Genomic DNA, 15,770 nt, shown 5'->3' on the forward strand with positions numbered 1-15,770 from the left:
TTCTTCTTTGCTACTCTTAAGCACAAAGCCAAAAAACATTAGATTGCCCCCTAGAGGTTAATTGACAAAAACTCACTCTACAACAAAGGGTGTGTAAGTTTATTATTATTTATTATAATATTTATAATAATAATTATTATTGTATACAATTATCAGAAAAGGGCACAATACATTTTGAGGCAAAAGGGGCAGGGGTTGAGCGTATCATGGTTTGTCTGACGAGGTTATGAGTGCGCTCACCACACAACAGAGCAGGTGGAGAGATGAGAGAGAGTGATAGAGCCAATTCAATAGATGGGGATTATTAGGAGGCCAAATTTGACCAGGACACAGGGGTTACACCCCTACTCTTTACGAGAAATGACATTGGATTTTTTTATGACCACAGAGAGTAAAGACCTCGGTTTAACATCTCATTTAAAGGACGGTTCTCTTTGACAGTCTCTTTGTCCCCATCTCTATACTGGGATGTTAGGACCCACATAGGGTGAGCAGCACCCCCTGCTGGCCGCACTAACACCTCTTCCCGCAGCAACCTAGTTTTCTCAACCGGTCTTGAGTAGCCTACTCTAATACAGTCCTCTAGAATGTTTTTATACTGAAGTTTACCATTAATGTCAATTTTACAAACATATTTGTGGATTTGATTCTAAAATGCATTTACATTAATAAACCAGAGCTAAATTTAGCAAAGAAAAAACGTTTAATCCTGCAAAAATGTAATTTGTTACATTTAACTGATTTAGTTATTAGTAAATTAATTCACAATCAATTCCAATAAATGTAATATTTAACATGTTCTTACTTGACATTTAAATATACATACTACTACTATGACTTCCCATTTCCTCTTAAAAATATAGACTTTTACTTGATTTTATATGAATTACTTTAAGAAAGCATATTGATAATTAATTACAGTCTATCACACTCATTATTTGAAACTTGAAGCACTTATATCACCTGTTGCCTTTAAACAACAACTGATATATGTACCTGTTAATTGTTTTTGAACCTTTTCATCTTTTGCACTACTGTCAGAGATGAGTTATCATAAAAATATTTGTGTGTTTAATTTTGGTTACCCAATAGAATTACATGTACCTTTTCTTGACCCTGTATTGTCTTATTGTGTTTCACTGTATTTTGTAAATTTGTCTCCTGTGCCTCGTGTATTTATTGTGTAACTCATTGTTGTCTTGCACTTTTTTTCACCTTATCTTGGCCAGGTCGCCATTGTAAATGAGAATTTGTTCTCAATCGGCCTACCTGGTAAAATAAAGGTAAAAAAATAAATAAAATAAAAATTAAATTGGCCGTATGGCTGATAATAACCTCTTCCACCCACTGTTCTTTTGCCTTTGACATTTGGAATAACCATTGAGGTATAAATTGTATTGCCACTGTTGGACTAATTTCATAAAATTCCCATTCTTTGTGCCTCATTATTAGCATTCCATCGGAAACCAAAGAATTTCTCCCGTTTCTGTAACAGCGCTACAGTAACTGGTGATGTTCTGAAAGCCCCACAGCAAATTCTTAAAGCCTGCGTGTGATTGTGTGCTTTCAACTTTGTTTTCTGCAATGGTGATGCGGAAGAAGCTTGTCCTAAAACCTGTTTGTACAAACGATATATTTTTGGTCTTTTTTTTTCTTGAGAAACATATTAAATGAGTTTTATTTAGGCCTATAGAACCCCAGATGTTAGCCAATTTTTCAACTTCTTTAATATAAAGCCTTCTGCATTTTTCCTTTACTTTCTTTACATTTTAAGGATGAAACTTAGTGGAGAAGACTAAGAATGTTAATCAGATATTATGTTCAATGTTTGCGGAAATAAACACTGAAAAAAGATCGATTCATGGCTTTTGAGAATTGATAGACCACATTTTTAAAAACTAGCGTTCTCAAGACGAGGATGAGGCGTTGACTAAGGGTGTTATCGGCCACAGCCCACGCCGTACACACCTGGACTTATTCAGAGAACTACACTCGAACCGGTCCGTCAGCGAGATAATCTTCTGCTCCCCTTCTCCCAGTCCCCCTCCCATGTTAAACTTGAACATTTAATAAGAGTTCCCCAACTTCAAATAATTAAAATACAACGTTGACATTAACACATCCATATCTGCAACACAACAACATTTCGATTTTTTTTTTTCCCAACATTTTAAAGTTTAGGTGAACTAGCTTCTTTAAATTATTATATCAAATTTATCACAATTTTAAGTAAAGCGTACTGTTTTTTTTTTTGTTACTGTTATCATATGAAAAGGAGAATAATATGCACAGTATGATTCCAGTTGTATTTATTATTTTACACATGAAATAAGGTCATACACATACAGTATAGTTCGATAGTCATATTTACATATAGGCTATCCTTACAAAATATTCCCATAGCTCTTCCTAAAAATAATTACATTTAAAAACTAAAGAGTTAAGTGGTGACTTAATAAAGAAATTAAAGGAAATTCATTCAATTAACTTAAAGGAAAAGTCCTATATATATATATATATATATATATATATATACACAAACCCAATTCCATAAAAGTTGGGACACTGTACAAATTGTGAATAAAAACAGAATGCAATGATGTGGAAGTTTCAAATTTCAATATTATATTTAGAATACAACATAGATGACATATCAAATGTTTAAACTGAGAAAATGCATAATTTTAAGGGAAACATAAGTTGATTTTAAATTTCATGGCATCAACACATCTCAAAAAAGTTGGGACAAGGCCATTTTTACCACTGTGTGGCATCCCCTCTTCTTTTAATAACAGTCTGCAAACGTCTGGGGACTGAGGAGACAAGTTGCTCAAGTTTAGGAATAGGAATGTTGTCCCATTCTTGTCTAATAAAGGCTTCTAGCTGCTCAACTGTCTTAGGTCTTCTTTGTTGCATCTTCCTCTTTATGATGCGCCAAATGTTTTCTATGGGTGAAAGATCTGGACTGCAGGCTGGCCATTTCAGTACCCGGATCCTTCTTCTACGCAACCATGATGTTGTAATTGATGCAGTATGTGGTTTGGCATTGTCTTGTTGGAAAATACAAGGTCTTCCCTGAAAGAGACGATGTCTGGATGGGAGCATATGTTGTTCTAGAACTTAGATATACCTTTCAGCATTGATGGTGCCTTTCCAGATGTGTAAGCTGCCCATGCCACACGCACTCATGCAACCCCATACCATCAGAGATGCAGGCTTCTGAACTGAGCGCTGATAACAACTTGGGTTGTCCTTGTCCTCTTTAGTCCGGATGACATGGCGTCCCAGTTTTCCAAAAAGAACTTCAAATTTTGATTCGTCTGACCACAGAACAGTTTTCCACTTTGCTAGAGTCCACTTTAAATGAGCCTTGGCCTAGAGAAAACGCCTGCGCTTCTGGTTCCCGTTTAGATATGGCTTCTTTTTTGACCTATAGAGTTTTAGCCGGCAAAGGTGAATGGCACGGTGGATTGTGTTCACTGACAATGTTTTCTGGAAGTATTCTTGAGCCCATGTTGTGATTTCCATTACAGTAGCATTCCTGTGTGTGATGCAGTGCCGTCTAAGGGCCCGAAGATCACGGGCATTCAGTATGGTTTTCCGGCCTTGACTCTTATGCACAGAGATTGTTCCAGATTCTCTGAATCTTTGGATGATATTATGCACTGTTGATGATGATAACTTCAAACTCTTTGCAATTTTTCTCTGAGAAACTCCTTTCTGATATTGCTCCACTATTTTTTGCCTCAGCATTGGGGGAATTGGTGATCCTCTGCCCATCTTGACTTCTGAGAGACACTGCCACTCTGAGAGGCTCTTTTTATACCCAATCATGTTGCCAATTGACCTAATAAGTTGAAAATTGGTCCTCCAGCTGTTCCTTATATGTACATTTAACTTTTCTGGCCTCTTATTGCTACCTGTCCCAACTTTTTTGGAATTTGTAGCTCTCATGAAATCCAAAAGGAGCCAATATTTGGCATGGCAATTCAAAATGTCTCACTTTCAACATTTGATATGTCATCTATGTTGTATTCTAAATATAATATTGAAATTTGAAACTTCCACATCATTGCATTCTGTTTTTATTCACAATTTGTACAGTGTCCCAACTTTTATGGAATTGGGTTTGTATATACACACACTACCGGTCAAAAGTTTTAGATCGATAAGATTTTTTATGTTTTTAAAAGAAGTCTCTTCTGCTTACCAAGGCTGCAAGTATTTGATTAAAAAAATACAAAAAAACCCCAGTAATATTGTGAAATATTATTACAATTTAAAACAGCGGTTTTCAATGTGAATATATAGTGAAGTGTAATTTATTCCTGTGATCAAAGCTGAATTTACAGCATCATTACTCCAGTCTTCAGAAATTATTATAATATGATGCTCAAGAAACATTTATGATTATTATCCATGTTGAAAACAGTTTTTTACATTTTTATTTCAGGATTCTTTGATGAATAGAAAGTTCAAAAGAACAGAATTGATCTGAAATGGAAAGCTTTTGTAACATTAATCACTAACATTCAAAAGTTTGGGGTCAGTAAGAATTATTTTTTTATTTTGGGGGAAAGAAAATAGAAAATACTTTTATTCATCAAGGATGAGTTAAATTGATCAAAAGTTACAGTAAAGACATTTATAATGTTAGAAAAGATTATATCTTTTGAACCTTCTATTCACCATAGAATTGGGGGGGGGGGGGGGGGGGGTGTAATGGAACACGACCGTTTTCAACATTGAAAATAATAATTTATGTTTTTTGAGCCTAAAATCAGCGAATGATTTCTGAAGGATCATGTGACACTGAAAACTGATGTCTAATCAGCAACATTAATGATGTTGAAAATTCAGCTTTCAAATTACATTTTAAAATATATTAAAATAGAAAACAGTCATTTTGTATTGTCATAATATTTCACAATATTACTGTGTCATTTTTTTCAGCAAATAAAGCAGCCTTGGTGAGCAAAAGAGACTTCATTTAAAAACATAAAAAATCTTACTTATAAATAAAGTTAGTCTTGATTAATGTAGTTAAGGTTTTTTATTTGTTTAAGTTCTCTTTAAAAAGAGCACTAGTGATTGCTATTACACGCATTATTTGAATTCACCACATGGATGATCTCCTCATGAAACACCTCTTCGCCTTCCTCTTTCCTCCAGGTTATTTCACTGTCACTTTCCAGCCCCAAGATCTTCAGCTTTTCACTGATCTGGAACACCAGCAAGAAAGAATCAAATAAAACATGAAATATCATGTCACACTTAATATAATCTATTGCCCTTAATAACAACAAAAACAGCAATCAAAATGATGACCAAGTGGGGCTGTTTGGGAACAAGTTAAAGGAGAACTCCGGCGAACAATGAATCTTTGGTCTAATAAAACATCGGAACATAGTCAACCGTTCTCTGAGATTTGTTTTCATGATAATCGAATGTAAAGAGTTTTATCTCTAAAAACTGTTTAGCGTATAACACTAGTAATGGGGGCATTGACTAAGTAAAAAGAAATCGCTCGTTTATACCACTAACAAGGCTCAAAATAGCCCCACACTAACACAGTAACATAATGAGGCCCCATACATGCAAAACGAAGCATTGAGAACTTTGTAAATAAGAAGATACTTTATGAAGACAGTTCACTTCGCGTATACAGACAGGAGCCATCTTAGAAAATAGTCTCGATAAGTCAAACCACGAATGTCGTGCTGAGTGATCTGAACTGTATGAAGTTCAGCGAACTTCTGAACTGTATGAGCAGTGTTCGTGGTTTGACTTATCGAGACTATTTTCTAAGATGGCTTCTGTCTGTATACGCGAAGTGAACTGTTTTCATAAAGTATCTTCTTATTAAACGGTCTGAACACTTACAAAGTTCTCAATGCTTTGTTTTGCATGTATGGGGCCTCATTATGTTACTGTGTTAGTGTGGGGCTATTTTGAGCCTTGGTAGTGGTATAAACTAGCGATTTCTTTTTACTTAGTCAATGCCCCCATTACTAGCATTATACGCTAAACAGTTTTTAGAGATAAAACTCTTTACATTCGATTATCATGAAAACAAATCTCAGAGAACGGTTGACTGGGTACCGATGTTTTATTAGACCAAAGGTTCATTGTTCGCCGGAGTTCTCCTTTAATGCAAATTGAGATGTTCATCCTTTTGTAGTTTCACCCAGTACATACTTGGGAAATTGTGTTGTTGCACCAGAATATGACCATGAAAAGCAGATACAAACCTGATTCAGAATGGCAGTCTGACGAGAGGGATCATTCAACGTGCATTCTCCATTACAGGAGAATGTCAGTCTGACGATCTGCTTTCTCCTTTCCTCTAAAGAAATACAGATTAACAAACATAAAAGACACAATAGTTAGGCTAGTGCAAACATATCAGAGTTGTAATTTCAGTTTCAAGAGTGATCAACAAATCTCTTGTTTGATTCATGCGAGTTAAACGCACCTCCATAGCAGATAAAAGGTTGCTGTAGATCACAGTTTTCATGAGCCCATTTCCCAGAATTGGTTGTCGACATGCCGACACAGTCTCCAGATCCTGAAGTCTGGGATGGTTGTCCTGCTGCCCAGTTTCTAAAGAAGCGGCTCCATTTATCAGACCATTCCCAAGAGTCCTGGAACAGACCAATCCAGATGAAATATTCAGATAAAAGAATCTGAGTTATCTGTTGATTTTCCTCAGAGTTGTGGATAGTGGGCAGATCTGTGTGATACTGTCTGCAGTAGCTCTGAGCATCACTCCAAGTTTTAGCAGTGTTTTCCAAGGTGTATCCATTATTTTCTATTGAGAGATGCAAAAAAAGAATAAGTTCATAGCTGTGCTTTCCCAGTTAAACTCCTCAATAATACATTTAAAAGAACAGGTAACTCACCCTTGTAGCAAACAAAATATCGGTCAGAGCTACAATTTGTATCAAACCAGGACCCGGAAAGAATAGATGCACAATCTGCATTCTCATTTGGCTGTCCTGAATTCCAGTTAATGTACTGAATATTTTCTCCATTAGACCAAGCCCAGCGTTTCTGTGTCCCTCTCTTCAGTCCAATCCACACTGATCCACTGTATCCAGCATCCACTATATTCACCAGCCGGTTCACATCATCCATGGTGTCTACAGTAGCCAGGTCAGTGTACTTCTCTCTGCAGTAACTCTGAGCCTCTGGCCACGACATTCTCACATTTATATAGTGATACTGACGAGAAAGAGCAGAACTGCTCCAGAAGAGTCCTGTTAAAATCAACATGATAAACCATCTATATATGTAATCATCATCATAAATACAGATTACAGATGATCCCACCAACCTGACAGCAGCAGCAGCACAAACACACTCCTGTCCATGACTGAACACACAGATCCTCTCTGCTGGATGCTAATAAGAGATGATCAAACATTAATCAAACATTTATATACAAACAGTACATTGCAAGTGTATCGTGAATATTAAGAAATGCACTCCAAATATGTTTAATTAAACATAAGAACTTACCAAACCCTTTGTTCTTTTAACAATATCTGCATAAATTGTAATTATTCTACCAATTACATTAAGCTTTTAAAACAGGAGGAGAGAGAGTGATAGAGCCAATTCAGTGGATGGGGATTATAAGGTGGTCATGAGTGTAGTGTGTGCAGTGTAGAGTGAAACCTTTGATGGAACTGATACTTTCTCGGTGTAATAAGATGTAGACCATAGATATAATAAAGAGAAGATGACCTATGGACCGCTACTGCCTATTGACGCTGATGAGCCGTGGGGCCGCCATCTTGGACCGGTCACACCTCAGTGTAGCAGGTTTGGCAGGGGCAATAAGCTGTCGGTGTTTAATGAATCATACCTCACTGAATACCAAAATGATGGTCATGCTGTTTTGTTTTTTTGCTGCAAATATCTTATATGTTGCTATGATACAGGATACATGGTTCTATGTATTTTAATATTTATAGTGGGCCTAACAGTAATAGAATATTCTGATATATGATATTAAGTGACCAGACGTCCAAGATCAAAACTGGGAACATAATCCCTGAAAAGGGGGGAAAAAAACATGGACATTTCCAGTTTGACTATCAATCTGATTGAAAAACCTAATGTGTCTCCAAAAACAAGATGGGGACAGAGGTAGTTTTTTTTTTTTTTTTTAGCCAGGGACAGGCAAACAAAATGGGGACTGTCCCCTGAAACCGAGGACGTGACTATGATATGTGATGTAGGCTATAACAGGTATTTTGCAAATCACACACTATAAATATGACAGGCAGTAAAAAGTAAAGTCAGATATTTTAATAAGTTGAAGTTGAAAATGTCGAATAGCAAGGAGACAATTTAATTGTTTACAAACGCGTACATGTTGAACGTTAACTTTTTTTGGGGGGGGGGGCACCTGCCAAACGGATTACACTGAGCGGAGCGGATGACCGGTTTAAGATGGCGGCCCCACAGCTCGCCCGTGCCGATAGGCAGTAGCGGTCGATAGGGCGTCTATCTCTATATGACGTCTATGGGCACACCACTTTAGAGTAGAACAAACACTATATAATCAAATGAAGGGGTGAAAAAAAATTAGTTCACTAGTCCGCCGGCAGTGGTGGAATGTAACGAAGTACAAATACTTTGTTACTTTACTTAAGTACATTTTTCACGTATTTTTACTTCTGTTACTGTTACTTTTTCATTACATTTTCTGATCAGTTTTTCCCCTGACAAAACGTAATCTGACCGTCCGTTCGTTGCACGTTCGTTGCTCGCCAGTGACGTTTGGTTGCCATAGATACAGTACATCAACCCGGTTACACTAAATGCGTCTCGCACGCAGTGTGTTTATCGTGCAATTTATACCCGAAAATTTGTTTTTACGTGCATAGGAAACACACCGTGTGTAATATATGTTTGGTTAGGATTATGGCAAGCCAAGAGGTTCAGAATTACACCATAAATTAATCGCGTTTACTGCCAAACATAGTTATTAACATATAGTAAGGATAAGCATGATGTGTATATTGCCTAATTGCAAGCTTGTTTCAGAAATGGTGACAACAATTTTGTTCTATCATTATTGAACATCATTATAGGAGTATTAGGTTGAATGATTTAGAATTAAATGTTTTATTAATCATTAGAAAATAATCATTAAGAGAATAATTTTTTATGCAAGTACTTTTACTTTTACTACTTAAAGTACATTTAAAATCAGGTACTTTTTACTTTTTACTTAAGTATGGTTGTCATTGTGTTACTTCTACTTTTACTAAAGTAAATATTTATCTGGTTATTTTTACTTTTACTTAAGTACTGAGATTCAGTACTTCCTCCACCACTGTCCGCCGGCTTGTGGGAAAAGGAAAAAAACAAAACAAAACGGAAAAGTGTCTAAAAAAAAAACAGCACCTGCACATTAGACATGCTGTAGTTTTTGAGCTACAGGAATACAGTTGCTGTACTTGAATACTGTTGTTTCTTATGACAATTTGCTGGTGATGTTACTCATTCGTTGGTCACTTTGGAATAAAGTGTCTGCCTAATGAGTAAATCTACATGTAAATGTAAGTTGTCCAGGTTAGTGAAATCACGTCTTTGAAAAAGTGCACAGATGCTATAATAAACTAAAATAAACGTAACCTCCAGAGTTTGACCCATCTGAACGCACCAAATTACACTATTTATAATTACACTTCAGAATGATCATCAGAGTTAGATTAGGCCATTAGTCTGCCCTTTATTTTGCTTTTGGCCTCATGTAGGTCTAACACAAAAAACAAAAAAAAAACAAAAAACAAAAAAAATCGATGCAAATGTGTTGTCGAGATGCTAGTCATTTTCATATTCAAACAGCTCATTTTCATTGAAGATGTTTCAGCATCTTATCGAAGGACAAAACATTCTTACATATGCAAAAAACATAATATTGATGATATCTTGACACTGCGGTTTAACACAAAATTCTAACATAGGCTATGTAAATGGTTCTTTTTATGCTGTTAAATCATTTTTCTTTTACTACTAGTATTATTATTATTGAAATTGTGGATCAGGGAAGACCAATAAGTGTTGCAACGAATTTAAAGGAGCTGTATGCAAGATTGTAGACAAATCTGGTACTGCAATCACTTTCAAAATACTGTAGAGCGTTGCAAAACACAATACATTAACTTGATTACCAACATTCTTCAACATTCATCTTTTGTGTTCAGCAGAAGAAAGAAATTCATACAGGTTTGGAACAACATGAGGGTGAGTAAATGGTGACAAAATGTTAATTTCTGGATGTACTAACACTTTAAATTATCATCATTAATATACTATTATTATCATCAGTGGTGGAGGAAGTACTGAATCTCAGTACTTAAGTAAAAGTACAAATACCCAGATAAATATTTACTTTAGTAAAAGTAGAAGTAACACAATGACAACCATACTTAAGTAAAAAGTAAAAAGTACTTTATTTTAAATGTACTTTAAGTATTAAAAGTAAAAGTACTTGCATAACAATTTATTATCTTAATGTCTATTTTCTAATGATTAATAAAACATTTAATTCTAACTCATTCAACCTAATAGCCTACTCCTGTAATTAAGTTCAATAATGATGGAAAAAAATGTCACCATTTCTGAAACAAGCTTGCAATTAGGCAATATACACATCATGCTTATCCTTACTATATAATAACTATGTTTGGCAGTAAACGAGATTAATTCATGGTGTAATTATGAACCTCTTGGCTTGCCATAATCCTAACCAAACCAAACATATATTACACACGGTGTGTTTCCTATGCACGTAAAAACAAATTTTCGCGTATGAGTTGCACGATAAACAGTCGTCTGCGTGTGAGACGCATTTAGTGTGACCGGGTTGATATACTGTATCTATGGCAACCAAACGTCACTGGTGAGACAAACGTGCAACGAACGGATGGTCAGATTGCGTTTTGGCAGGGGAAAAACTGATCAGAAAATGTAACGAAGATGTAACAGAAGTTGTAGAAATGTAGTGGAGTAGAAAGTAGAATAATTGCTGCAAAATGTAACGAAGTAAAAGTAAAAAGTATGCACTATTTATTGTACTTAAGTAAAGTAAAGATACGTGAAAAATGTACTTAAGTAAAGTAACGAAGTATTTGTACTTCGTTACATTCCACCACTGATTATCATCATTCTTTGCATTATTGATTAGCGGAGACCAATACACAGTTCATTTCAAATGTATCTAACATACGTACTCGGTTTGACGTGACCTCGGTTCTCTCTGAGGAAACGAGTATTGCGTTACGCTACGGGAAAATCATATACAGAATGTTTGTAACATAAAGAGAAAACTAACATTTTAAATCTTGGGCATTAAAGTACTCTGGAAATGTTCTTGTTCAAAAATATTTTTTTAAGTCACTCTACATCACCAACTCCCTTTTCTTATTTCATTTGAAACATCTGGAAACACATGGAGACAAAACATACTGTCTATTAAGTTTATAGAGTTTAGACTACTGTGTGTTTGGCAATTGTATACTTTTTCTACAGCTTTAACATGATCGTAAAAGTTTCTTACCAATGTTGTTGTTGTTGTGGTTGTAAATCCTTGAAATGTTTACACAGAGGCGTACCGCTTAAATCAACTCTGGAGGGTCATAGATTTACAAGTGTGATGTCACAGCACTGATTACTTCAGGTTAACCCTTTGGTTGCTTCACATGTTTCTCTCAGTTCAAGAACAGAGTAAGCTGTAATGTGGACCAGACCATTTTAGTCCAGTACTGTCATTCAGGTCGAACGCTGCAGGCCACGGAGCATTCGGAAAGGGACGGAGCATTCGGAAATGCATCTGTGTAACCAACCCGATCTCATGACCAAGTCGTACGAATTGGTCGTGAGATAGTGTTGGTGTAACAGCTGAACTGAGGCTTTCGAAAAAGGGCCCGTTTCAGTTGACACGTCTAAGATGGCCATGACCCACCACTCTAAGGTACAATGAAATACGGGTTAATAGAAACCGATTTTCATATCGGCTGGAGGGAAAGGCTACATTGCATCCTTCGCCAGTAGGCCGCAACATGTGCACACAGGACAGGAGCAATGCTCCACACGTAGGTGTGATAAATATCACTAGCTTTAGAAGCATCTTAGCTCTAGGTATGAATAAAATCACTGAGTCAGGGCGGGAGCCAGCAAATTGAAGCGAAACCGAGTCTGATGGCAGACATACCTGTGGTGGGGCAGCAAAGGGGAGGACAGGGACCCGAAGCAAGGTCTGAGTGTGATGCATGACACTTACCTGAATCCACAGGATGACCAGGGATCCAAGGCGGATGACCGGGTCCTCGAACCGCACCCAGCTGCCGTGCTGACGAACAAGAAGGGCTGAGGGGTGCAAGGCTTTACAGAGTCGCACACCGCCAGACTTTCCCCACTTGGGACCCAGGAACAAATCTCATCCAACAGATTGACTGAATTTGCATCTTGTAAGGGTGGATTTCCTGCAGGGGGTCAGGCTGCACGCTGCAAGACTGCTGAATGACTAAAGAAACGTAATTAGTAAGATGGTAGAAAACTGCACAATTCTTGTCTATTCCACCCACTGCCACTTATACCAACGACGGAAATCAGCGCAGTTACAATAGCTTAATATGTGGGAGTCTGGGAGAGCTTTGCTATAGAGAGTATAGAGAGTATTGTATTGCAATATGTAGCACTTCAAAGTCAATACCAAATCAAAACTAAATAGCATCTTAGTTGTAATTGAAAAGGTTTAATGACAAAATATGGTTTATGGTTACACTTAAAATAGTTCCAAAATAGATGTATGAGATGATGATAACTTATACCAATAATCTTACCCAGCATGTAAAATATTACCAGAGAGAGAGAGAGAAAATAAGAGGGTGAAACTATCAGGCCTGGCTACAAGCCTTTTAGTGACACACTAATTGTCATTATATGCATTAGTTTTAACATCTTCAAAAGCAGTTCTGTTAAAAAAAAGAAAAAGAAAATAAAACTTCATGGGGTTCCATATAAGCAGAAATAATTTCTAACAAGCAGCAATAACCGGCCCCTTGCTGCAGTTGGTTTGACGAACATTGGCATTTGAAGACATTTAAAGATGAATTAAGGCAAAATGGTACATTCTGAAATACTTCTGAAGCTGCAAGTAAACTATTAAAAAAAAAAAATTAAAGGTGAATAGCACCTAATTGCACCAAATTACATTTTTACATTACATAAAAAAAATTAATTAAATGATATTACTCCTGTTAAAACAGGAAATGAGGTGGTTCCATCTGCACTATAACGCATTATATTCTCTGAAAGCAAAAGTTTAAAATGTTTGTTTGGATTTGCCCACAAGCAGGTCAAATCAAATGCATTAAAATGATATGCTGATTTTTTTGATCACAAGTACCAAAAGTACAGTACTTTCCATATTCAAATACTATTTTTTAATGAAAAACTTTTTGGTTTTGGATGTCGTCATGATCATGTTCTCCTTTGTTGAGTTTCTGTTGGTTATGTTCCTGTTTGCCTGCCTGATTTCCCAGTATGTCAGTCATTAATTAGTCGTTCTGTTTATCTGATCTTGATTAGTTTCCTATACTGGTTTCTGTGTCCCTTGTCCGGTATCGGGAATGTTAAATTATTATTTATTTATTTATTTTTCCACTACAATCTCCTGTATTCTTTTTGGATTTATTAAAATGACTATTTTGTTGGAAACATTTTTGTCGTGCGCTTCACTTCAGTCACAGTTTATGTGACACATGCATTATGTCTTTACGATACTTGGACATCAAAATGAATCAAAACATGTAGCCTGGGTGAGGTAAAAATGGAAATAAATCACTTGGTATCAAAGTGTGGAGACAAAGTTAAAATGTGCAAATGTTAAATTCATAAAGAACCCTCACCCGCTGATTGAATCACAACTTATATCATCTTTTTTTGGCTTTGCATCATCACACTCTAATGTTGCATTCCTACTTTTTCCAAAATGTTGGAAAATTTAATCCCAGCATCTTTCCCTACACTATTAAATGCTTTTACACATACGCAGTAGTAAATGAAGGATAAATTATTATTTGAGGATATTTTAGCCAACATAAGGTTTAAATTACATTTGAATGTGATGCCAAACAAAGCGTGATTTTGATATTCAAATAGCTCATTTCACTTGAAGATCTTCTGGCACATTCTATCACATCACTGCACAGTCGCTGGCCACTTGTTTTGTGTTCTTAATTTTTCACAGCCATAAGAGTTCTACAGCTATGATCATATTACTGTAAATGTCAACAACTTAATCTTGAAGACACAGTATTTACTTTACAAATTCTACATATGCTATCCATAAAAAGTCAAGAAACTGAAACTTGAGTTCATGTTGACATTGTTGCGTAACACTAATATAATCCAGTATACATGTGTTAGTAACATCAGTACATCGCCCAAAAGTAGATCAAAACAGTGGCCTGTGAGTTCATAACGTTAGTTATACTGTGAATTGGGTTATATAAATAATGCTTTAAAAATCAATTTCTTGTAAATAATCAGAATAATGAAAATTGCGTGTAGGAGTGAAGAGGTTTGTGTCATGTAAACATCATACTGCGATTAAGTCCTACTTTGATTATTGGAAATAATAATCACATTATTATGTAAACATAGTGTCTAGTTCACATTATTAATTAATTTATGTTAGGCTATTCAAATGATTTTATATAAAGTTGGCTTGACGTTCGCCTTATTCACCTGGCGGCCATTTTGAAAACTCGAATGCTGTTGAGGGGTCCACAAACCCGTTAGTTAGTTTGACTCCGAAACTAACACAGTCTCATCCCAAATCGTCATATAACTGACGTTTTGGGACGTATTTTGACCATACGTCAATATCCGCCTTTTTAGGGCCCCCTTAAACGTCGGTAGATGGCGATCCCGGGCCGTCATACAACTGACGCTTTACCTTTAACGTCAGTTAGGTGACGGGTTAGGTTTAGGGTTAAGTTTAGGTATGGGGTAGAGTTAGGATCCCATAACCTCATCTACCGACGTTTAAGGGGGCCCTAAAAAGGCGAATATTGACGTATGGTCAAAAGACGTCCCAAAACGTCAGTTATATGACGATTTGGGATGAGACCGGGTTGCCGAAACAGCAGCACCAGCAATGGAAACTCCAGTGTGGACCACCAATCTTCCCTGTCTGCCTGAATTAACGATGCAAAATCAGTGGAGCAGTGGGCAAGCTGTGTTAATTAAGGGATACAGTATACTGGATCAAAGGTTTCATCCACGACATTGAAGTTATGAATGGACGCCAAATTACCTCCGTTTCTACTCAGTTCGAAGATCAGTGCCACAGTTAAACCAGCTAGCTAGATGTTCATTATGAGATGTAGAAATTAGGAGTAGGTCTAGATTGCAAAGACTTGTTTTTCACTCACTGTCAAAAAAAGTTGCTGCCTTATATTTTTAAGTACAATCCACTTGGATGTTTGAGTCATTTCAACTTAAATTACATTAAAGTGACTTAAAAATTAACTTATTTTTGTGAGTTAAAGCAACGTAAACCTATATGTTGTTATAAGGTATTGTTCATATCATTTTTACAGTGTATATTCTTCAGTGTATATTCTCTGCTTCATATGTTGTTGTTGATGTGTGTGACGTCATTACCGTATAAAGCATGTTGTGATTCTCGTGAGATTTGTCGGGGGCTCTCCTCTCAAACTTGCATTGCTGGTTTTTACAGC

The 15,770-nt window shown here is 36.3% G+C and overlaps 1 protein-coding gene across 3 annotated transcripts; it reads right to left on the bottom strand.

Moving 5' to 3' along the window:
• Nucleotides 1–2,166: 2,166 nt before the first annotated feature.
• LOC120482522 (C-type mannose receptor 2-like) lies at nt 2,167–15,770 on the bottom strand. Of its 3 annotated transcripts, XM_039676932.2 has the most exons (7): nt 15,694–15,767; nt 12,302–12,544; nt 7,337–7,404; nt 6,903–7,259; nt 6,476–6,811; nt 6,252–6,346; nt 2,167–5,222 (listed from the first exon to the last, which is right to left on the bottom strand). In XM_039676932.2, the coding sequence occupies exons 3-7, from the start codon at nt 7,371–7,373 to the stop codon at nt 5,085–5,087; spliced, it is 963 nt and encodes a 320-aa protein (XP_039532866.2). In that variant the 5' UTR covers nt 7,374–7,404; nt 12,302–12,544; nt 15,694–15,767; the 3' UTR covers nt 2,167–5,084. The 3 variants fall into 3 exon arrangements, with proteins under 3 accessions (XP_039532866.2, XP_039532868.2, XP_039532865.2); XM_039676934.2 differs by lacking the exon at nt 12,302–12,544 and having other exon boundaries at nt 15,694–15,770; XM_039676931.2 differs by lacking the exons at nt 12,302–12,544; nt 15,694–15,767 and adding an exon at nt 11,579–11,805.

The sequence above is a fragment of the Pimephales promelas genome, chromosome 5 (assembly GCF_988280905.1).
Source record: "Pimephales promelas chromosome 5, fPimPro1.hap1.1, whole genome shotgun sequence".
Lineage (NCBI taxonomy): Eukaryota > Metazoa > Chordata > Actinopteri > Cypriniformes > Leuciscidae > Pimephales > Pimephales promelas.

Bases quoted from the DNA above. Each gene is read 5' to 3' on its own strand.
- LOC120482522 (XM_039676934.2), bottom strand. From the start codon at position 7,373: ATGGACAGGAGTGTGTTTGTGCTGCTGCTGCTGTCAG. The intron at 6,347-6,475 runs GTGCGTTTAACT...GTATTTCTTTAG, and splicing joins ACCTTTTATCTGCTATGGAG to AGGAAAGGAGAAAGCAGATC. The intron at 5,223-6,251 runs GTTTGTATCTGC...CTGGTGTTCCAG, and splicing joins AGACTGCCATTCTGAATCAG to ATCAGTGAAAAGCTGAAGAT.